Source organism: Homalodisca vitripennis, chromosome 2 (genome assembly GCF_021130785.1).
Source record: "Homalodisca vitripennis isolate AUS2020 chromosome 2, UT_GWSS_2.1, whole genome shotgun sequence".
Classification (NCBI taxonomy): domain Eukaryota; kingdom Metazoa; phylum Arthropoda; class Insecta; order Hemiptera; family Cicadellidae; genus Homalodisca; species Homalodisca vitripennis.
In genome coordinates, this window is record NC_060208.1 from 201,343,211 (window position 1) to 201,367,829 (window position 24,619).

Below are 24,619 nucleotides of genomic sequence, written 5' to 3' on the forward strand. Positions count from 1 at the left end.
ATGAGCTCATTGTTTTATTCTCTTAAAGAGAACCTCTAGTTTGATTTTTCACTTGTAAAGTTCCTTTTAATTTTAACTTTTAAAGTTACGATACCTCGTGCTTACTTTTCCTTGAGTTGTTTCTACTTTACTCTATTACGGTACCTGACAAAACACAATATTTGTATATTTTTTGTAAAAATGTACAAATCATATGTGTAAATAATGAATTGAATTGAATTTAAAGAGCAACTGAAGGCCAAATGACCATAAAAGATCCTTCAGGCGTTTTTTGAGTAGGTGGGTTTTGTTCAAAGCGTAATGCTCAAGTCATCCATCACAACACATTTTTTATTTAATTTTGTCAATAATGTCAGTAAACACTAGAGATTTGTAAAAAAATTTTAATTTCCATTGGGAGAACTTTAAATGCCAATAATTATCCATTTGATTGGTTCATTTGAAGTTTGATTCTGGTTGCTTCAAATTCTTTCTCTTTTATTTATTTTATTGAAAGATTGTCTCACTTCCCCCTTTGGAGAATTTTTTACAAAACAAGTTTGCCAATTTAAAATTTGGCAGTTTGCATAGGTCGATGTTCTTGTCATTAAATTTGTTTTCTAAAACAACAAGAACATCAGTTTTGGATTCTTCTGAAGTTATTTTAAATTGTTTTTAGCTCCTTAACCATCGCGCTGGCCAGGAGTCGTTTACCGGTGAGCCGTGAAGTGGTGTTTATTAGTCCACTCATGTCAATCATCCTCACGGCGTAGACACAACTCGCTGTGAGGTTGTTCACCAGTAGACTAGAACTGTGTATAGGGCTGTCTGCAGGCACGTTATTCCTTGGTGGCAGAGGAGATATCAGCATCGTTTAACTACTTTATCTTGTATAACCCTGATTCTTAACATAAATTATAAAAATACTTGTAAATAAAGTTCGACTGCTTTTACAATACCAGTATCACTTAAGGTATAATCCCAAGTTAACTGCCGCCAAACATATGGAACTTAATACTTTTCATGCTTTATCTGCAACATGCAATTTTACACAACCTGCTAGAAAGAATCTTCCTTTGACCATTATAGAAGAAGTTGTAGAGATGTTTCTGCTGTGGACTAGTAAACTTTCAAAAACATTTTGTGGTAACATGACTTTACAGCAAAATTTTGGATGACTACTTACGGTGAAATGATGCATAAACTCTCAATATTCCTAGTTTCTTTTGCTTTGGAGCGATTGAAAATTTCAGGACTGTTCGATTATTAAAACATTGTAGTCACAGAAATAACCAGATCAAGACCTTTACTATCTCTGTAGACCGAGGAGTGCTCCAATGGTCTGAATGGGGGCCAGTACTATTTATATTGTTCATAAATGATATACCAGAAAATCTGAGGAAATTTTACACAAATTCGTTTTACGCCGATAACACAACTTTATTGTTGAATTCAAACACATATGATATAACTGTCAAATCATTCACAGTACTGTACTGGACATGGCTTATTAATACTGCCTCTCAAAAGATTTAGTGAAATATCTGGACAAAACCCAACTAGTTTTTGGGAGAAGATGGGGAGAACTATCAACAACACCCGATGTGGAAAGAAATACCCTGACCATGTACGGTACCTGAGTCGTTATCGATGAAGGTCATTCTTGATCACAGCATGTAAACAATCTCCTCCTAATCTAAATTCCTCACTTTACGTCATAAAACGCACATAATCTATAATTGATAATTTTATTGCAAACATTTCCTATTATTCTTTGTTTGAAACAGGTATGGCCTTGTGGTATGAGGCTGGACCTCGGAAAGAAATCTTCAGAGAAAATTGGTATTGTAAAAGAGGGCCACGAGAGCCTTAGCTAAATCAGGCTTCAGAGAAAGTTGCTGAGAAGCTTTCAGGACTGAAGATTATGACATTAGTAAACATCTACATGAAGGAAGTCATCTTGAATAAATAAGGACAACCGCTGATGCAGAATAAAAAATTCCATAGTTACAATACTGTAAGAACACGGTACATGATACCATGTACTAGCCTGTAATCTTTCAATACGAAAAGAAACTCTCCTGCAAGGGCATGAATCTGCGCACAACCTTCTGCCAGTAGAACGAGATGCTTTACTAAAATAAGATTGAAAACCGCTCTTAAGGGTTGGCTTGCCAACAATCCTTTTTACACACTTAAAGAGTTCATTGAAAGAAGACAACGAACATTATAATTGAACAAACTTATATATTTTTATTTAGTTTATATATTATCCTCTCTGGCTCCATTTCAATACTTGACGTATTTAAAAATAAAGAATATTTATTTTTGTGAACTCTGCTCCTTTTTTTAATAGATAGACCCAAAACTGACAATCACAGTAAAATCTTGTGTACTACAAAGCAGCATGGATTTCCCCAACGCCTGTTAGCCTTTTGTGTTAACTTTGAGAAAAAAAAAACTTCGTCTATTTCTCTAATCTAGTCCAGTTTGTTTTTATTCATGTCTATTCGCCCTTTGTGTGATAAATAATTTATTCAATTTAGTTTATTTCCTATTATAGAACATGTGGTTTTTGTCTTTGGCATTTTTCTTATAATTTATCGCTTTTAAACCGTCATGATTAGCATTGTAGGTAGAGTTATTAGAAACAATCATTTTTCAGGTTAGTATTTTCCATTTACGTGTTGTCCGTATAATAAGGGGTTTACACTCATTATTCAATTGTTATTGTTATTTTCAAACCATTCAATAGACATATTATGCAATGTCGGTATCATGTAAGAATTTCATGCTACCAAATTTGTATTACATTCACAACTAGTACAATGTAATATTTAATAAAATAGGGTAGGGTACGATAAGCCCGGTTTTTTTATATCGAAGAATGTAGTCTTCGATACCAGAGGGGAAGAGGGAGAGGGGGAGAGAGAGGAGAGAGAACACGTACTATTACTGTGTTGGTGGGTACAGCTTAGCAGTATCAACAAAAAAGTGGTGGAGTCTGGTATTTGGTGGGGGTATTTAACCTTGAAAAGGAATTTTGCTGACTTAAGTCGTCACCACTGACACCGTATTGTGAGTTATATTTGCCCTCACTTCGCACCAGTGTCTCTCAGTAGTGTTTGTATGGACACTGATATCTGGATCGACAAAATTTGTGGCATGGTTGGTGGATAGGTGTTGAAATCCCTCGTCATCGAGACAGTTGTAAGCTCTCCAACCCATTCCTTTATAATCTGTAGCAGGGTGTCCTTATCCTGCTTTTCTACAGGGACAAGAAATGATGCCCTACTTTGCCTTTTGATGCCCGTGAAAACCCACTATCCTTGGATACTTCTGCCGCAGTTGTATTTCCTTCTCCTAAATTTTGCCTGATCAATTTTTACAACTATCAGAGGACCGCCAATTTTCTTAGACGAGTAAAATATAGTGGAAGTAAACTTTGTGGTAGAAAGAATACCAGTCCACCACTGAATAAGCTGACATTCTCAACTCAGTAGAGATACAGTATTAGTCGCGGCCGCAGATAACATTGAATTACACAGATATCAAGACACAGAGCATACAAACAGAACAACAAACAAAATATTAATTAAATACTTAATTATGAATATACTCCTTAAAACCATGTCATTTTGTCTTTTGCACCCACTAAAACATGTATTGTTTTGTTCAGGACAAGCAGAATACATTAATAATTTCAAAATTTGATATCTGCAACTCTGGCCGTTATCCTCACTGATACCCAAATTAGAAATAACGGTACTTTGGGATTATACCGACCACACCAGTATGAAGAACACAAAAATATAAATTTATAGAAACAAACATGATATAACGAAAAAAACAACTCTTTAATTACAAACTTACAACGATTATCAATTGTTAATGGGGTCAGATTCCGTTATATGCCCCCAACGCTTAAACTTTTTTCAATGAACTTAGAACGTTATAAAACGATGTAGTTGAGTAACAGAACTAACATTCCATCAATCAACAAGCATTTCCAGGTATTGTGGTCGCTGTTATCTTATCTTTCTTGAGAATCCCGATTACGGCAGGCCGCGCGGCATCACATGATTATTTAAGTTTTTTGCATGATACATAATTGCCTTTCCATTACAATTCAATTTATATTTCTGATCAACCCCTCTAGAATTTGATATTTTACTGATAGGTACTATCTCGAGGGATGTTTTTCTTTTGTTGACATCAGCGCGGGGCAGCACTGCCCCGCGCGGATGGCCGGAGGCACTCGCATTTTGGGTGGCGGAGTGTGATCAAGAATAAAAACAAGTTTTGTGTGTTTTTTCAATAAAGAGTTTAGTTTTTGTGTGGTAATGTTTGTTTTTTTTGAATTTTTGTGTTTGGAGAAATGTAGGGGTAAAACACGGAAGTACAGTACAACAAAGCGACGCACCAGCTGAACGGGCGGCGAGACTGCAATCACGTTATCTACTAGAACGCTCGACTTTGACCTCTGTCTGAGGATGGGGAGGGGTTTGCGATAAGACAATTCCTGTTTTATATTGACGAAATATTGTTCTACGCTAGTCTAGTAATCAGTAGAAGCAAAATGTCAAATAACGATTAATGTCTGGGTGTGGTCGGTATAATCCCAAAGTACCGAAATAACAAAACCAACTTTGGCCTAGAACTGCTTATCAAAAAAATTACAATATTTATAGCTTGTCCTGATAGCAGTGACTATCTGCTTTTGTGAAATAAAGAAAGACTCCATATGGGTTACCAGGAGCCAAACGGTCATCTTGCAGCCCAGAAACAAATCTTGTCACTTCTAAGAGGCATCTCACGTAATTTGCTCATACGCATTGCGATTTTCAATTTCTTCAACAATTAGTTACTGTTCATATAAAAGTTATAAATAATAAGTTAAAATCATATGTTGTTAAGTTAAATAAGTTTTAATATGGAATTATCCATTCGATATAAACAATCAAAGCATTCAATAAAAATAACCGAATAGCTATTGTAGGTTTTTTTTAACATCTATATAGTTTTAGGTAATGTGGCTAAAGTAAATATTATATAAAAGAAATATAAATTATTAATAGTATCCCAAGAGTTCATGGGATTTTATAATATGAGTATTGTTAATTTATACTTCTATAAGTAACCAATCTTTATTATTCATTAGGAGATTTGTGAAGTTATCTGGTGGAGTGCATTACTATTATTTGAATTCAAAAAACTTATTCTATTTATCTTTTGAACAAAATTGTAAGTGGCTTTAGTGGTTCTGATGAAAGTGGAACAACTTCAACATTTGTGCGGTTCAATATTTGTTCTTATAACTGGTAATCGCTAGTTAACAGTAAACTAAATTAGGTAATTCTAAGCAATATATGGGTCAACCTCGATTTTTCTCATATTACAATATAATGTTCCAATAGTCAATTAGAAAAGGAAATGACTAGAATTTTTTGCCGGAAAGCAGTTATAGGGAGCAGGCAACCGCCAGACGGTCATATATTGCTTAGAGTTACCTATTAGTGATCAGGGACACTGACGTGATCTGGGCTTCAAATTTGGAACTACTCGAGTTAATTTTTTTTCTAAAAGAGCAAGCAGCGCTGCGCAGCGGGCAGGCATCGAGCGTGATCCTTTTTTTTTATAAAAATTTCTGATAAATTGTTATTACATATTACAATATAATGTAGGTAATGTATGTAAAACAATTTTAAACACATAATTACATACTGGAAAGCAAAGTAAACCAATATAATCCGCCCAATACAAAATCTCCGTAAAAATCTGGTAAAGGAATCTGTGTCATTCCTTTGGCCTGAATCAATTCAGTATGGACGAAGATCACGCACGATGCTTGCCCGCTGCGCAGCGCTTCGCGCTGCTTGCTCTTTTAGAAAAAAAAAATAACTCGAGTAGTTCCAAATTTGAAGCCCAGATCACGTCAGTGCCCCTGATCACTAATAGGTAATTCTCGCGGTTGCCTGCTCCCTATAAATGCTTTCCAGCAAGAAATTCTAGTCATTTCCTTTTCTAATTGACTATTGGAACATTATATTGTAAAATGAGTTGCCTGCTCCCTATAACTGCTTTCCGGCAAGAAATTCTAATCATTTCCTTTTCTAATTGACTATTGGAACATTATATTGTAATATGAGAAAAATCGAGGTTGACCCATATATTGCTTAGAATTACCCTAAATTAAGATTTGCTATGTTATACAACCAAACTAAGAGTGTTAAATGGTTTATTGACAGAACAGATGTTTTATTAGTTCTGTGTTCTATTATTCAAGATGGTTTGGTAATAGCCTATAGCTAAATTAAAGGTTTTACAAAATAAATATATTTTCATTTTTGTCTTCGTGAAATTGACTGTGAATGTAGATATTTTGAAATTATCCAATAGTGGTATTCTATGCATTATGTAATTAATTGTATTAGATTTTTAAATTGGTTTAAAAATAATTATAGGATGTTAGTTGCAAGAAAAGTTATTTTTATTATTTAGATGATTTAAGTTGCCTAAACTGTATGGTCTCTTAGGTTTGCAGATCAAGAACCTGACAGAATGTATATCAGCTCTCACTCTGACAGCTGCACAGTCTGTTGCTTCAACTCATTACCAAATAAGGCCAGCAACTACCAGCTTTTTCAACAAACGTAAGTTAAATAAATTACTGGTCAAGTTTTAAATTATGTCAATAAATAAATTTTTGATGTAACTTTATTAATAAAGTCATAATAAAGTAATTGTTTTAGAGATTTAAAAGGCATAAAGCAGTATTGGTTGATACTATGAACATGGTTGGTCAACCATAGTCAATAATAATTATTTAGGTACTTAAGGAGAACCATGAATTTAAATATGAAACCATAAATAATTTTTAAATTCACAGAGGTTAAACTTTTATTTGTGTCCATAACAATTCAAATTTCTTTATATGAATACTTCAGTAAAACTACACTGTTGCACGGAAGTAAGTAATTTTTTAAATTTAAGTGATTTTATTGTTAAAAGATATGACAATCATCAATATACATAACATTTAAGAACTAGCTAAAATATATATATATATATATATATAAGATTATATATATATATAAGATTATATATATATATAAGATTATATATATATATATATATATATATATATATATATATATATATATATATAATCTTTTAAAAGGAACTACAAATCCTTCTCTTAAAAATAACAATGAGTACTGGGTTAATTCCAGCAAGTAGTTCAGATGTAGATGCTTGATCATATTTAATAATTTTTAAGTTCCACAAACAAATTAGTTTATTAAGGCTCCGGCACTAAAATGGTTAAATTCCTACATTCCTACATAATGACGTAATTGTTTCAAAATAAATCTTAAACAAAAATTAAATACCTTACGTTTTTAAGTTTGCCTTATAAGTGCAATATTCTTATGTTTTGTCCTGTTGGTGCAGTGCCAGCTGAGCAGATCTGGAAGGGAGTAACAAGTGTGAGTAATGCCGGACGAAAACGAGGACGAGCATCCGGTGGTCGTAAGAAGATTGCCAAAAACTTGAATAGAGGGCAAGTCATTGGAATGGGTTGGTATTATTTCCCAGAGTTTATGGTTTTGTTAGTTTTGAGAGATTTTAGTGTAATAGATTAGTGGATAATGTTTTTATGAACCATGGTAGGTTTAATTCTCAATTTTTTTTAAATTTGCTATAACCCGCATATTCACATACAATCCCGCAGTATAATAAGTTACCCCCCCCCCCTATAATGTTTTTTTAAATTTAAATAATCATAGTTAAATAGCAAAATATTTTAGTTTTGTAACACATTAACTACTCTCATGTAGGAATCATGAGTTCTCTATTAAAACCAACTTTTTCTACACTGTTTTAACTTGTGATATCATTTTTGGAGTGATAATACTAATTTATAAAAATGATTTTTGCCAGATATATGATAGATAAAACCTTAGCCTTATCAGGTCGACAGATTTAATTTTCAACCAAAAATATTTTTTTTTTAAATCAAACTGATTGGAACGACTTATACATTTCAGTTGACTATGAAATATTTTAATGTACATGGCTGTGAAGGCAGCGTGTATGCGCAGTGGCTGACAGAGTTAAAAGTATCACTTGTTGCCGACCTTACTCCCTCAACTCCCATTTTCTTTGCTGCTTAAAGCTGTTGTATGGCAGCTTAGTGTGCACCATCATCACTCACTTTTCCAGGTAGAAGGAAAAAGTGATGGGGGATCAAGAATAAACATTCACTCATATTTTACTGACAACTTAGAAGATGACATTTTCATTACATACTTCTATATTTGAAATTGATACAGAACCATAAATTATATTCCTTATAGAAAATTATATAATTCTTTTTAGCAGAACTACAATTATACATTTTTAAGTATTGCTACTAGAAAACAGCATCTGTCAGCTAAAAACAGCACAAGGCAAATTGATGTTTATGCGTTATAGTGGCTTTGTGGTCACCAGGTCGATCCGAGACGTACATACAAGAGAGAGTTAGAGCACACTGATATTGAAGTCGTTTTGTTCAATATCACAATCTCAATTGAGAAATATGTTTGATTCAGGTAAGGCAAACATCCTGTGGCCAGGCTTGAACGCTCCAGTGTTCCGAGGAAAGGAACTGGTCAAGCAACAGAAGTTGCCAGAAGATCCCGACAGAGAGGCAAAACTCATCAAGATTCGCAGTGAGATGGGGGTGTTTCGCCCTCTCAAGTTGAGCCCCATAGAGAGAGGATGGTCAGGAGCTAAGGTACCTGGACGAAGCATTGGACCTCCAGATCCCGTAGGGGAAGGTAAATAGCTAATTTTTTGGTTGTCTAGTAATCCTTAAAACACCTAGTTACTTTATTAGTTACTCATTTGGATCAAAACAATTGTTTTTCAATTTTCACAAATATCTTTTTGTTTTTAGGTAAAGTAACTAAAACTGTCACCTAAAATACATTTTTCACTTGAAAATGACATATTTATCATATTATTGACAAATTATCAAATTATGTATCATCTGAAATTGCCATTGTCTCTAATAATTCAAACACAAAGGAAAATAATAACTAATTAAAACTAAAATAACAACCTAAAACATAACAACTTGATACAACACTAAAAAATGTAACATACAACTAAAATAAACATTCTTAAGTAACCAGAAACAATTCTTTGAAGTAACAGAGCTGCTTCAGGCTTCCAAACATTATTAAGCAATATCACTACGTAATCCTACAGATCTTTCTTGAAGTATATATGTATATTGATCGTGTTTTGTTGGCATGCGCTTCAAGCCGTAAACTGCGTTATATTGTTTTTTATGACCTTTTGTAAGGATTTTTGGAACCCATCTGGCACAAAATTTGTGGTATCCAAGCTTCCCTACAACAATTGTCATGAAATAAACTTCGTGAAATTTGTGGTACATGTTCCGACAGTTCAGTTATTGTGAAACGGTGATTTTCACACTTTGTCATTGATTTTCAACATCAAATCTTCAGTCACTAGGCTAGGCCGACCGCTACGACTATCGTCATGAACATTGGTGCGGCCATTTTTAAGTCAATACACCACTGCTTTACTCTGCTTTCACTCATTATTCCATTTCCAAAAACTTCACACAGTTGGTGATAGATTTCAATTGGTTTATGGTTATTTTGCAAACAAAAACCTTATCACTTAACGCACTTCACAAGTGACGGGATTTTAAATTGCAGCGCACATTTTGATTAACCACAGTGACAAAAGTAAAAGAGATACAGACCATGTGCGACTACAGGTCAATGTGTACTCAACACGAGTGTTTTGACACCAAGATGGCAGCTGTAACTGCCGTACCATTGAAACGTCTCTTACTTTCTGGATAGCCTTTCTGGATAGCCCTCATATTAACCACAAAACCAGTTTGCAGTCCTGATCAACTGCATCTTCACAAAAAAAAACAAAATTAGTTTTTTAAGAGAACTGTTACCGAAAAGTTCGATTAAAATCACCAGAGAGCTTTATAAGAACATTGTTTTTAGATTACAACATGATTTTATAGTTGCATTGGTAATTTATTGTGGTTTTAAATCTGTAACAAATTTGTCTGTATCTCAAGTTTACTTGAAATATTAATAAATAAATCAGTATAGTCTCCGTCACAGTTAAATCAGATTTAACACAAAACTAGATCTCAATCTTTTATAACTTATGAATGAGAATTTTCAAAAAATTCAATTAGTTTCTTTTATTATAGTATTGTTTAGGCAAATATAAATGTTAAAAATGTCATTGCAACCTTAGGAGAATAACAAACATGTCTTTGTAATAAAACCCTCTAATATTCCAAAAACAATACATTTATTTTTTTATTTATAAACTAAATTCGCATGCATACTCAAAATCTATCTGTTCTATCATAGCAATTCTTTGATATGCCATTGATAAATTCAAAGTTGTACCTATTTTCAACTAATTTAATGAAGACTGTTTATTTTTTCAGATAACTTCGAAGGATTTGACACAAGAGTCATAGAGGTATTTATTCTTCGCATTCACATAATATGTTTATTATAATGCTCTCATTATATAATGCTTGCAATTAAAAAGTTGCTTTCATTATTTTCAGTATGTTTGTGACATCTTAATTAATTAGATAACTACCATGTCTCAACACTTTTTCATGGTTGCCAGAACTATTTTTGATATAATATATTATTGTAACTTAACCCTGGAATGGCGGTCATATTTCTCTCAGTGGCAGAGTGTTTTAGTACTTCATACATTGCCTAATATTTATTTTATTATTACATGTTTACTATAAAGTACCTATAACTTTATTATATATTTCTTTATTCAGCATTGTTCAAGGAACATTTTTCACATAATATAATTAAAACAAAAAAAATACCCTTACTCTACCTCTTCGGGAAAAAAATGTTTTTTAGAAAAAAGAAAAGTTAGTTCAAAGTTTTGATTTGTAAAATTGTTGTTGTTAGTGATACGCAAAATCCAAAATATACAAAAGGAAGAGCATTTAATTCTGAGTAAAAATAAAACAACACATAGTTTATAAGGTATTTATTTTTACATGTGGTAAACGATACAAAAATCATACACTGACATTCGAAAGTGCTACTTACCCAACAAAAGTAAGAACTTCAAAAGCTCACTTGGATTTGTACAATCTTGTAACTATTAGTTTACATTAATTTTTCTATTTTTTAATTTTTTATTATATATTTTTTAAATTATGTTTCTGATTGAATGTCTAAATCGCCGGAATCCTCATCGTTGCTTTTTTTTTTTTTTTTTTTTTTTTTTTCCTTCTGAGGGAAGAGGACACTTTGTCCCCGCACTTAGTCCTAAAAGGACCTTTGCGCCTCCCTTACTTTTATTTGTGCCCTCAAAAAACCGAGGCTTTTGCAAAACCAATCAGATTTAAGGGCTCCTGTTCTTTGATGTCCTTGGGGCTGAGGAGGTATGCTCCCAGGTATCTTTTCCTAGTCTCTACGATGGCAGGACAATCCAACCAAATGTGCTCCGCTGACTCCTCCTCCTCTCCACAGAGTCTACATTCGTTGCTCCGACTAAGGCCTACCTTCAAAAGGTGCTTTCTCAGTGGGCCATGTCCTGTCAACATTCCTAATATCAGTCTTATATCCTCCTTATTCTGGTCTAGGAGAGCTGTCCATCCTTTTGCATAAGGAGAGATAAACATTTTGGATATTCTTAAACCCGAGGCTCTGCTCCAATTCTTATATCTTGTCCTCTTTTCCCAATCTTTAACCAGAGCTTTAATGCTGGAGAAGGATATTCCACATCCTGGCTCTGGCCCCACCAATATGGATTCCGCTCCCTTTTTGGCGAGGATGTCCCGCTTTTTCGTTTCCATGAATTCCTTCATGACCCGGCACCCATCCGAGTGTTACTCTATTACTTGTTGCTAGCTCTGCTAGGGCCTTCCTGCATTCCCAGACCGCTTTCGAATCAATCGAACAGGTATCCAGTGCCTTCAGTGCAGCCTGACTATCAGAGAGTATAAGGTATGATAATCCTTTAGTCCCCAACTGTGTGAGTCTTCTAGAACATGAATCTATTGCCATGACCTCCGCCTGAAAAAACTGAGGCATGTCTTCCCAGGGGCACAGCCATGTCAACTCCAGGTCCATGTATTCCCATATCCTGCCCTTGAGTCTAGGAGTGAACCATCGGTGTAAAAACTTCAGGACTCCTTTTTTTGGGTAGGCCTCCCTTTTAATCCATTCCTCCCTACTTCCGATAGAGACCGTGTATGGTTTTTCAAAGGAGTATTTCTTAACCATAGTATCAGATACTTTGGTTAGCATTTCAGCCTCAGGGAAATTTTCCAATATCTTCATATGGCCTTCTAGGGAGGTAACATTTATTACCTTTGTCCCTAGAAGCTTCATTGCGCTCATCGCAGCTGTTCTCATCACTTCCTGGCCAAGAGGAGTATAACCCAGAACCGCTTCCATTGCTAGTGTTGGGCAGGAGCTCATTGCTCCCGTGATGCTTAAGCAAGCTAACCTCTGAAGACTCTGTAGCCTTTTTGCAGCTGTTGTTTGTTCGACCTTCGGCCACCATACTAAAGCAGCATATGTGACCATTGGTTTCACTATGGTTTCGTTAAATCCAATAAATCATTTTGGGTTTAAGTCCCCATTTAAATCCAAAGAGTCTCTTACAGGCCCCAAGGGCCATTATTGCTTTGGATATCTTGTTTCTAATATGGGAGTTCCAAGTGAGCTTCTCATCCAAGATTAAACCCAGATACTTCACTTCTTTTGTTTGGTTTATGCTGATTCCCTCCAGGAACCGGTTTAGCTAGCTGGAATTTCCTTTTCCTGGTAAAGGTAATCATGTTTGTTTTTTGATGGGTTGATCCGCAGACCTTCCCCATGACACCAGTTGCTTATGAAGTTCAGTTCTGTTTGTAATTGGCGTTCCAGCCTGCCAGTGTTTTTTTCCCTTTAATCATAAGCACTAGGTCATCCGCATAACATAGTAGCCTTATCCCCTCTTCTCTGCTTTTCTTAGGAGATCATCCACTACCATCGCCCACAGGAGAGGAGATAAGACTCCCCCTGGGGGCAGCCTCTTTGGGCCGTGATCGCAGCCGATTCGTCCCCGTACTTGGCTTTCATTCACCTGTCTGCTTTTTAGGAGGGCTACTATCCATTTGACTACGTCTGAGGAAACTCCAAAACGTTCCATCGCAGTCTTCATGGATTGATATGCTACTCGGGTCGAAAGCTCCTTCAATGTCCATGAAGAACGCTGACTAGGGCTTCCTTTTTTTCGAAGGTATTCTCCACCTCTCTCACTAAACTGTGGAGAGCAGTGGTGGTTGATTTTCCTTCTATGTATGCGTGTTGTGTGGGACTAAGTGGGTGTTCCAGTAGTATTGCGTCCCTTATGTGTCTATTTATTATTTTTTCCATAGTTTTCACCATGAAGGAGGTTAGGCTTATGGGTCTATACGAACTGGGTTTTGTTGGATCCCTGTCATTTTTCCGCAAGAACACCACTAGTGCTATCCTCCAATTCTTTGGTATATATCCTAGGGCGAAAACTGCTTCTAAATAGAATGCTAAGGGTATTTAGTAGAATGTCCAGCCCCTCTTGAAGCAGGGGCTGGAAAAACTCCATCCGCCCCAGGAGATTTAAACGGCTTGAACGATCTTATCGCCCATTTAATTCTTTCGTGTGTGAATAGTCTGTTAGACACCTGTCTGGCTTTTGCCACCCTCCCGACTGGATCATCCCCCCCCCATATAGAGAATAAGTATCCTCATTACGAGTTAGTTGACCCCCCCCGGGAAGTGTGTCTCCAGAAGTAGTTCTAAGGTCTCCTTCTTGTTCATTGTTAGGTCACCGTTGTCCTTTACTAGAGTCCCCATAGGATTTGTATGCTCCGTTTGGAGAGTTTTTTGAAGCCTGGATGCCTCGGGAAGACTGTTGATATTTTTACAGAAAATTCCTCCAGGTTCTTCTTTTATTTGTTCTTTAGTTCTTTCTTATATTCATTTTGGGCCTGTAGATAAGGGAGCCAGTCGTCTGTCCTTTTTGCCCATTTTAATACATTTCCTCGTTTTTGTTTCTTAATGTTTCCAACCTCGCCAGTCCCACCACGGCACATCCCTCTTTCAACCGGTTTTGCCTGGGAGGACAGTTTTTCTCGTAGGCCTTTATTATAGCCTTGCTCTACTATTTGTGCAGACCTTTCTAATTCAAATTCATTTCTCTGCAAGGGTCCTATTTCTTCCAACTCTTCTCTGCCAGGGACTATCTGTAACCTCTCCAGTTGGTCGATTTTAGGAACCCTGTGGGTCACGTATCTTTCCCCTGTCTCCTCTATGTCGAACCTAATTGGACAGTGGTCGATAGTGAGGCCTCCTTGGAGACGTGCCACCTTACTATATTTATGTTTTTTTTAGTCCTGTAGATAGTGTTATGTCCCAGGACTTCTTTCCTATTTCTAGTTATAAAGGTTGGGCTTGACCCTCTATTCTCTAACACTAGATCATTGCTGAACATAAACTGTAGAAGTTCCTCACCTCTCTTGTTTGTGTTCGTACTTCCCCAATACGTGTGGTGAGCATTGCAGTCGCAGCTGAGAATGAGGGCCGAGCCTCTGTCTCTGCAGCTCTGCAATAGTCTTTCTAGTTCTTTTGGTGGGCAGCTTGTTGACGGGTTTGGGAAGTAAGCTGAGGCTATAGTAACCTCTCTGTCCCCTTGCAGTGAAGTCACCTTCACTGTAGCCGCCACCAGATCCCTTGTTATTAGATCTGTAATCGGAAAGACTGTTATTAGTTTTGAAGTTAGAATACAAGTTCTTGGGTTTTTCAATTGTTCGATCATAAAATGAGATTACCTACCTGAGTTGTCAGTCCTCTGATGCAACCTCTATAGATCCAAGGCTCCTGGATTAGGGCGATATCCAGGCCTGTTGAGATTAAACCTTCTTCCCAAGATGTCAGTTGCGCCCTTTGCATGGTGTAGGTTTATCTGTATTAGGCGCATACTTACGCCTTCTTCCCACCTCCCCCAGGTGGTCCATCCCCGTCTCTTCTTCTGGATTGCTTGGAGACTTTATCCCCTTTTCTTCCTCGAGCCGAGACGGATGGTCCTTTGAGTGAAGGTCCCTTCTTCAAGAAGAGAGAACAGGTGGGTCTTTCTTCTTCGACCGCTGCTCTGGCTTGTGGAGTAGACCTTTTAGGTAAGGTATGTACAGATTGCTCTGACACCTTCGTGGCCTCCTCCACTTCCATCTCTTCAGCGGTCAATTTTTTCTGTGGTGACCGTCTCAGATTTCTCTGTAGTCCCCTCTTCCCTTGTGGGTTGTTCTATGTTTTCTTGATGTTTTTTCTTCAGTCTAAGCTGAACTTTCCCAAACTTGTAGCCGATCCATGGACCTTCCTTCTCAAGTTTGGTTCGCTGTAGCGCAGTCGACTGCCAGGGTGAGTAGGACAGACTTCCCCTCGTCGCTTCTCCGCAGAACATTCCATTCTCCGACAGATAGCTCTTTGTTTTGTCCTTTTAAGAGCTTCATTATCTTTTCGGTTGTGTCAAGTATGCTGTCAGGAAGATAGACAGTCGCGATTCTCGCACGAGGGATTTCTTCCTCTGGTACTATCCTTAGACTGGCCTCTTCCCAAGGCTTTAGGGAGTCTTGCTTTCCTTTAAGCCATTCTGCTGTTTCAGTGTTTTCGCAGGTGAAGATTAGAACCCCTTGTCTCCTGTTGATACCGTAGAATCTTGGAGAGTAGGGACCCTCCTGTTCCTCCACGATAGCTTCCAGGATGAAGCTTCTGGATCTTCTCCATCTGTTCGGTTGTGAGTAGTGTCTCGGGAAAATTGGAGTGCAAGACCCCTACCCTTATACCAGCTACCGCTTGTTTGTATGAAGGTTTCTGGGGTTGTCCAGATTGCTCCTTGCGTTCCCCTTGATTTCCTTCGTTCTTTGTTTTCTTCCTCTGATGGGCCTCCGGAGTGGATCCATCAGAGTGAGGTCTTTTCGGTTTCTTTCCCTCTTTTTGTTTGTTCAGTTTCTTATTTCTTTCTTCTGGGATTGGTTTTTAAGGCCAATTCCCTGGCTTCTTCTTGGAGTACCCTCTTTTTCGGAACCAGACCATGCGTTTCCTGGCGGCTCCACATAACTTAGGCAGTGCTGGGAGCTGTCTCTCGACTTTTGCTCCCTCTTCCTTCTGGTGATCGCCCTCCAGTATCGCATCTTCTTTCATCTGTTTTCGACTCTGACCGAGTCGGAGGCTATTGGACTTCTACTAGGGAAGTCCGCCTGTTTTTTGGGTTTGGTCAGGATTGCTAGGGTCAGAGCCCATCATCAATCCCTCTGTGTTTCGTGAATTTTCATCCACTTTTTGAGTGCTACAAGAGCTCTCTGGTTTTGTTTGTTTTTCTGTAAAATTCTGTACTCATTGTGTTCCCACGAGTAGCGGAGATCTAAAGGTCACCCCAAGCATTGTCCCGCTCTACTTGGGGAAGGCTAGATTTAAACTGGAGGTCGCCAGGTATCCAGAGTTCGCATATTTACGACCAAGCTCTCCCTTGATCACGCAGCCCTCGGCATATGCTGTTCCACCTTGGCTTGGATTAACAGAAGGAAAATTTAGAATTAGAATAGCTTAAGATAGATTGTTGGGAAGATTACCCGACAGGTGAGAGTAGTGGGAAAAAGAAAGTTAAAAAATTTGGATATAGTTCAACAGAAAGCCCGCCAGATCAGCTCAGCCTGATCGGAAATTAAAGAAAAGAAGACAAGATTTGGAATCAGGCAGTTCCCAGGTGCACGCGCACGAAAAGTACAGCACTCAAGAAGAGAGAAGGTGGCTGTGCGTGTGCTTCGTGGACGCTCTGGCTTGGCACATGTGTTGGGGTATGAAGACCCCGCCACTTCGCACCCCTCATCGTTGCTTATTTCATGTACAACTAGTTCTCGAATGTCACTTGAACGATCGCGGAAATTACGATCCATTATGTAAACACGCAAAAAAAAACTTTACTATTGTTGTGTAATATACACAATCATCATTACAACGACCTCAAACAAACAATAAGCCAGAAAAAACACCATGCAGGTGACGAAATAACAATAGCCGAATGAACCAGTTGACTCATCGCTGCGCGCGCAACTAGCGCGGTATGCGGGAGAATGTAAACAAACAGTTTAGAGATTACAAAACGTAATGGACGTGTAACGAAACGATAAAATTATTTATTAGTGTATTATTTACATAAATTGAACCTTCCTCATTCGATTGGTATCAATGTACAACTATTTCTCGAATGTCACTTGAACGATCGCGGAAAAATTACGATCCATTACGTAAACACGCACAAAAAACTTACTATTATTGTGTAATAAACACAACCATCATTACAAAGAACTCAAAACAAACAATAAAAGAGACAGGACACCATGCAGCTGACGAAAATAACAATAGCCGAATGAACCAGTTGACTCATCGCTGCGCGCGCATTTAGCGTGGTACGCGGGGAGAATGTAAAACAAACAGTCAAGAGATTATAAGACGTGTATGGACGTGTAACGAAACGATAAATGATTTATTAGTGTATTATTTACATAAATTGAACCTTCCTCTTTCGATTGGTATCAATACCGATACTGTTTGATGTGTTTTAAGTACGTAATATTGAGAAATAAAAGACGTATTAAAACGCCCGATATCGGGCGCTGCCATCTAGGATGCGACTAAAACGCCCGATATCGGGCATTTGCCAGTTTCCAGGGTTAAAATATACACACAAAATTTCAACATGTGTCTGGCAGCTCGGATATGTAGGAATTATTTAAGTACAATTCTCATGTACACCTAAATGGACATCCAGAATGTGTCACCATGAATTTAATGAATTTTAAAGTATATTTTTCCAAATACCGTAACGAGTAATTCTACTTACCTCATTATAGCCTAGTCACAAACTGCCAAGTCTGTATCTCGTGCTCTGGGTATATACATGTACTCAATTTCCTAGCAGATCCAAGCAAATGTCAAAGTAAAGTAATGTCATAATTTACCAGGTGAAGTTAGAGCTAAGAAGTCCTATAACTGACATTGTAATGTAATGCGGACATTTTTGTTTCAGTACAAATCAGTATTCAACATGACGGGGAACCTGGGCCGTAAAAGGCGGATCAGTGCGTTTGTGGTGACAGGTAACAGTCAGGGCATGGCAGGGTTTGCTCTGGGCAAGGCCATTGAAGGACGAGTTGCCATGACCACGGCCAAGAACCGGGCTGGTCAGAAACTGATATTCATTGAGCGCTACAACGATCACACAGGTCAGTATTACACTGGCTCGTAAATATTGAAACATTAATCTGTAAACTACACATTAGAATTGTTTAACCCTCGTATTGCCTACCATTTTTTAATGTGATATCTAAAAACTGTCACAACACTGAATTTATTATAGATACTTATAATAACTAATACAGGGTGTTCATTTGAAAACAGTTAATTTATGTTCAATGAGATGGAGCTCCTCCACATTATGCTCTTCCTGTGTGACAATGGCTACCTTTTTTTTTTTTATTAGGGGCGAAGAACGCTACGGTTATCAATCGCCCTCAGCAATGGTTACATGCACACTACCCGGATCACTGAATCGATAGAAGAGGATCAATTGGCCGGCTAGGTCTCCAGACTTAACACCCTTAGACATTTTTTTTGTGGCATCACTTGAAATCAGTAGTTTTTAAAACACATCTCACTGGTGTCCAAGACTTGAAAAACAGGATCACTGATGATGAGTGCAGACGCTTAACCAGAGAAACTTTTAGAAAGGTTAGGCAAGAATTTGAAAATAGGTTATTTTTTGCTGGAGCAACAATGGCTACCAATTTGAACATTTTAATTGAAGTTTACAAAGAGTTTACAACAGTATTCAGTGAGTAATTTTGTTGTTATTAGCAGTAGTACAGTAGTTTGTAGAGTAATAATTGTTGTGTAAGAAATTACATTATTGGCTGCTGATACCAAACAGCTTGGCCGTTTAAAATTTTTTTTAACCACAATACAGCATTTTTTATGAGCTTCAATTTCAGGCATCACAAGGTATTAGTTGCCATTTAAAAATGTTGGACTTTGGGTACGGAGGGCATGGGGGTGAGCACCCCCATTTTGAAAATATTGTTTTTTTTTGTTCCCCCAATTAGTACTATACACTCCCGTTTACAGAATTTTGATATATGGGCTATAAGTCTTTTAATACGAGTTTAAAGTTTTCAAAATGAACACCCTGTATATAGTATAAGTAAAATAACACTCACTCGCTCACTTACTTGAACTCTATATAAGTACAGAGTTGGTACACTTTCACAGCTTTTGCTCAATGTTGTGTGTAGTGCTGCACGACTTCTTTACACAGTTTGGGAAGACGAAGATCTACGTGAAGAAGAAGCATGAAGGCTACGGTTTGAAGTGTCACCGTGCCATCAAAACCATGTGTGAAGTCATAGGTATCAAGGACCTGCACGCGAAGGTGGAGGGACCTACAAACGTTCAGCACATCGTCAAAGCTTTCTTCCTTGGGCTTTTGCAACAGGTGAGTGTATATTTATGCAGGTAATTTTTATGCACCTTTTTTTATGACCTTGTAATATTTTTAAATCTGTCATGTAATAGTTTATTCTTGTGCTATGCTGATGAATGTCGACTGGATGCACCCTTTCCTGTCCTACAAAAATCGCCATAATTTTCCTTGCTGAAAAACACATTTTCCTAGTTTTTAGGGAATTGGTGTCCCCAACCTCCCCCCCCCCACCACACCACAGGCTGACGTTTATAATATGTTCTACCCAAATCTTTGTCATAGGACTCCAGAAATATCAGTGATGTATCTGTATACTGGTTCTTGTAGTTTTCCATTAAGATTTTTTGGTATCCAGGTGTTTGTACCAGGTTTTTAGTATTAAGATTTTTGGTATCCAGGTATTTGTACCAGGTTTTTGGTATTAAGAGTTTTGGTATCCAGGCATTTGTACCAGGTTTTTGGTATCAAAAATTCATAATTTCTGACTAATAAATTAGAAATAATGTGCAAGTGATTTTATACATCATACTCCGTAAAATTTTTAGAAAACCAAGTAAGAGTTTAGTTACTGTGAATCTTGACTTTCTTGAGTACTCTGACCGACTTTTGTAACAAATTTAGTAGTCACAATGCTTGGTCTTCCACTTTGCTCTTCATTTTTGCATATAATTTAATTATTTTTATACCTAGTGCACCGTTTGCGCATTTAACGTCCAGTTATACTTTTACTATAAGAACTAACTGGTAAGGGGTTGTCTAAATGTTTGCACCCTTTTGATTTTAATAGATTAAAGGAGAATTTGATATATTTAAACAGAAGATAATTTGCCTCATCATGAGCTTGTTCAAATTTTTGTGGTGCGAAGAACTTTTTGAGATTTTATCTTAAACTTTGGTGAACTCTTAATAATTAATACATCTTATCAATTCAATAATTTCCCTTAAAAATAAGATTTTTCAGTTTGTAATGAGACTTAATACTTTGAAACTTTTTGGTCTATAATCTGCCAATTTAACTAATTGATTATAGATATGTCTCAAGATCGAGCTCTTCTTTTACTAAACATTGGTTACCAATATTCTATTTCAAGTCTCTACCATTTTGATTTTTAGTTACATAGAATGCGCTATTGTAAATCTTGTCTTAGACTTGTAGACCAAGTAATTTAAAGCATGGCATGATTGAATTGTATGTTTTATCTGTTTTTTATCTGTTTTATCAGTCCTCTTTATTTTACATTTGCAGGACTGTTGTTAGTTTTAGTTTTGGGTAGAGTAGCACATGCAGTGCAGCGATAATGTCCACAACCTCTGAAAATTTATTACAATAACTTTTTATTTCTATTACATGTTGTTAAATCGTAGTTGTCGATGTGTCAGAGTGAAAGTTGCAGTGACATAGTATTGTTTTGGGTCTTCAGAAGGTCAATATTACAATAAAATATTCCACAGTTCTAAAAACTAGTTTATCAATACAAGGGTAATTCAATAATTAAAGAGACAGATTGGTCTGGAGAAAAAACAGTTTATTTTTATAAAACAATACTTTTTTCGACTACAACATAATCCTCAAGTGAACATTTATGCACTATTCCAACAGGCTGCTTTTTTATTCTGGTTGCAAAGTACTCTTTATCTTGATGTTTGAACCTATTTCCCACAAACTTTTTCATGTCCTCGTCCTGGAACCTCTTTCCATGTATTGCCTCCTTTATTATTGCGAAACCACAATGTGCTAAATCAAACTGTAAGGGAGATGAGGCAGTACTTCCCAGCCCACTGTGTAATCTGAACAACTCCTTTGGGGCCCATCTTACACATGTTTTACAGTACAATAACTTGTTACGAAATGTACCAGTACTAACTTGAACATTACCAACTATCATTTCCACAGTCACACGGTGGTCAGAACGAATAATGTCATTAATTCAAGTTTCAAGTGAGGGAATTGAGACTGCAACTGGTCGGCCAGAACGGTGTTCGTCAATCATTGAATCACGACCATTTTTTAACTGCTCTAATCACTTGTAGAAATTTGCGTGATTCATAGTACTTTCACCACACAACTTTAGACATTCTACAGTTTATATTCACTGGTCTCCCACCTTCAGCAAGTTAAAAATGAATAACAGAATGTTGTTCAACTAGTAGAATTTTCAAGTGGGCTCGACATCTTTAAATGTATTTTTGAGGTTATAAACCAAACAATGTTGATACATCAGCTGATCACGGCTTATCCCAGTGATGCCAACTTTAAGAACTAAACTTTTTCTACTAAGAGCTTTTCCCCCGGACCAATTTGTGTCTTTAATTATTGATTGACCATCATAGTTGAAAATTCAGTCTTTAATTGATTTTTAACCTTTGTTCATTTATGAATTGGTTTTTTGGGCAAACACTGTCTCATTATTTCAGATTTGTATATTGTGTTTTCTTAAGTAGCCCAGATTTTAATTAATCATCTTAGTACCATGATGCGAAATGTATGATTCAGAAAACACACGAGCAACTTGCAGAAGAGACGGGTCTACATCTGGTGGAGTTCAGGAAGGAGAACCTGGACTGTCCCGTGGTGATGGCATCCCCTCAGAGTGTCCGGGAGCATTTGCGAGATACCCCTGACTTTCTTCAGGTCAGTCCTCACATGATTGTGGATTTGGTGGATAAGGGGGAAAATTCCCTCACCAAACCACTATTTTATTGTGAAATAAAGATTTCTTTCAGCTCAAATTAAAGTTGGATATGGATCATACGACTTTCCTAAACATTTATCACTTTGAAGTGTTTGTTATGTACTTTTAGATCCATATCATCATCAGTGATTAATAGTAGACTATTATAACAAATTGTATAAAGTAAATGACTGATTAAAAAGGTGAATTACTCTAATTAAGTTATATAGTTTATGACCATTAGTTTACTTAATAATAATAACTATTTTGGGTCTCTGTTAGTCAAGGTTTTGCTAAAACTATTTACTGACTTGGACGTATATTTGTGTATATCTGAACTTAGGCTTGACTGGATTTGACTAAATTTGACAAATAGTTATGTTACAACATTTCTGAATAAAAATTTCATTTATTGAACATTTTAACCCTTTGAGTGCCGCACCATCATTAACCCTCTCCCAGTCGAATTACCGCGACGCGCTTTTGGCGCTACTGGGCTAAATTAAATCGGACGCCCTGCCGCGAGGGGACACTTATTCGTGTTTTTACTAAGTTAAGAACTTTATTTTAATAAAACTATTATGTATTGTACATCGATACAAAGATGATTAAATCCTCTATAATAACGTTGTATTTATTTAAAAAAATATCAGCCTTAAGAGGTAAATTAAAATCAAACAAAAAGTCAAATTTACATAAAAAATCTTGTTTTAATTGACTGCGAAAACAACTTACAAAATGATTTCAGTAAATGAGTGGTTATAAAAGTCCCAAATAGTTCATCAAATTACGTAAGATAGCAGCACAAGTCAGAAAGGATAATACTACTTAACAACTAGATCACCGTCAATGAAGTAATCAATGAACCGTTTCAAATTATTAATCCTAGATAGCGTCCCTAGTCATAAAACTATGAATAAACAAGGCAACAATGACACTGCCAATAGATATTTCCAGTATTAGTTCCCCAAACAATCGTATGATAGCAGCACAAAGCAGAGGGCGTTAATAAAGCAGTTGGAGGCATTTGGACTTTAGCGCCAGGCAATTCAAGGCGTTTGCCCGGGAGAGGGTTAATTTTGATGTTTTGTATTTTGATAACATTTTATATAGTACAAGGTTATTTTAGCCAAATAACTTGATAGCTGTATTCGATAGGTTCCAAATTATCGATAAGTACGAATTTTACATTGTTTTCCTTACTCTTTGATCATGTGAAACTCGAAGATTTGTCTTCCAGTTATATGATGTAGCGGACGACTATTGTGTTGTCTATGTACCAGTAACCAAGCGTTTGAGTATAAATACAAACTAAAAGTAACTTATGCTGTGTTTTGCCGTATTTCTTTATAAAAGTAATGTAGTGATTTAGTTGTTTCCAAGCAAAAAAGAGAGTTTTCAGTGTAAATATAATAGGGGTTTTTTTTGGTTTTTACTAAGCTGCTGACACATGTGTAAAAAAATGTAAGTAAGTTATTTGTGTCTACATTTACTAATCGAAATTGATTTGTGTTGATGTTGCAGTACGTGATGGATAACCGTGTTGTGTTGGAGAGGAAGAAGTGGCCACCGTTCTATGCAGAATACCCAGGCCACAAGAAATACCTTTGGAACTGTGAGAAACGAAGGACTCATCACAAGGTACAGAACTCATTTATACTTCTCTACATACAAGACTAAATTAAACCCCACGTTTTTAAGTTATTTTTAACCTTTTTTCTTTTTGCCCAATAGTCTAGGCTACATATGATGGCTGAGTACGGATCAGTCCGTAGTTTTCTGTCTGAGAAACATCCAGAGTGTGCCATTGACTACCATATCAAGACTAGAAACAAGGCCAAAGAGGAAGAACAGCAGTAGTTTTAAAATATTGTAAATAAACTTTGTTTAATTATTATACAATATTTGGATTTTTATCTCACCCTTTGTTTTCTTTATTATTTATTATTTTGCATGTATGCATGATGTCAAAAGCTCCATAAATAGCTGAACTGTGGGTGGGGTTTATCGTTCCAAGTTTTGTTACATTCACTGGTGTCATCTGGGAAGGTTGGGTCAAAAACAAAAAGATAATGCTTGGAGTGAGGTCTGGTGATGAAGAGTATGGGGTTGTAATGTTATTCCTGGTAAAAAAAATCAATGTTCTGAAATTATTTTTGTGCCAATTACAGCAAGTGCTTTGTCGGGTAAGCGTTTTAATCCTTTTTTCAGAGGTATTTTCAAAAAGTGCAATGCATTTGCAACTTACACAATGTTATAAAAAAAAACCACTATAACTTTGTTGTTTATTGGCTAAATTTTGTGTATCATTTTTTTTGTTCAGAAATGTTTACATGAATATTTTATTTATAAACTATCAGATGAAAAAT

General features: G+C 36.6%; 1 protein-coding gene across 1 annotated transcript; it reads left to right on the forward strand.

Moving 5' to 3' along the window:
• Positions 1-2,439: 2,439 nt before the first annotated feature.
• Positions 2,440-24,152, forward strand: LOC124355256 (28S ribosomal protein S5, mitochondrial). The gene is made up of 10 exons (XM_046806304.1): positions 2,440-2,644; positions 6,516-6,632; positions 7,432-7,557; positions 8,574-8,801; positions 10,481-10,515; positions 18,130-18,325; positions 19,391-19,590; positions 22,073-22,210; positions 23,775-23,891; positions 23,985-24,152. The coding sequence occupies exons 1-10, from the start codon at positions 2,599-2,601 to the stop codon at positions 24,108-24,110; spliced, it is 1,329 nt and encodes a 442-aa protein (XP_046662260.1). The 5' UTR covers positions 2,440-2,598; the 3' UTR covers positions 24,111-24,152.
• Positions 24,153-24,619: the final 467 nt, after the last annotated feature.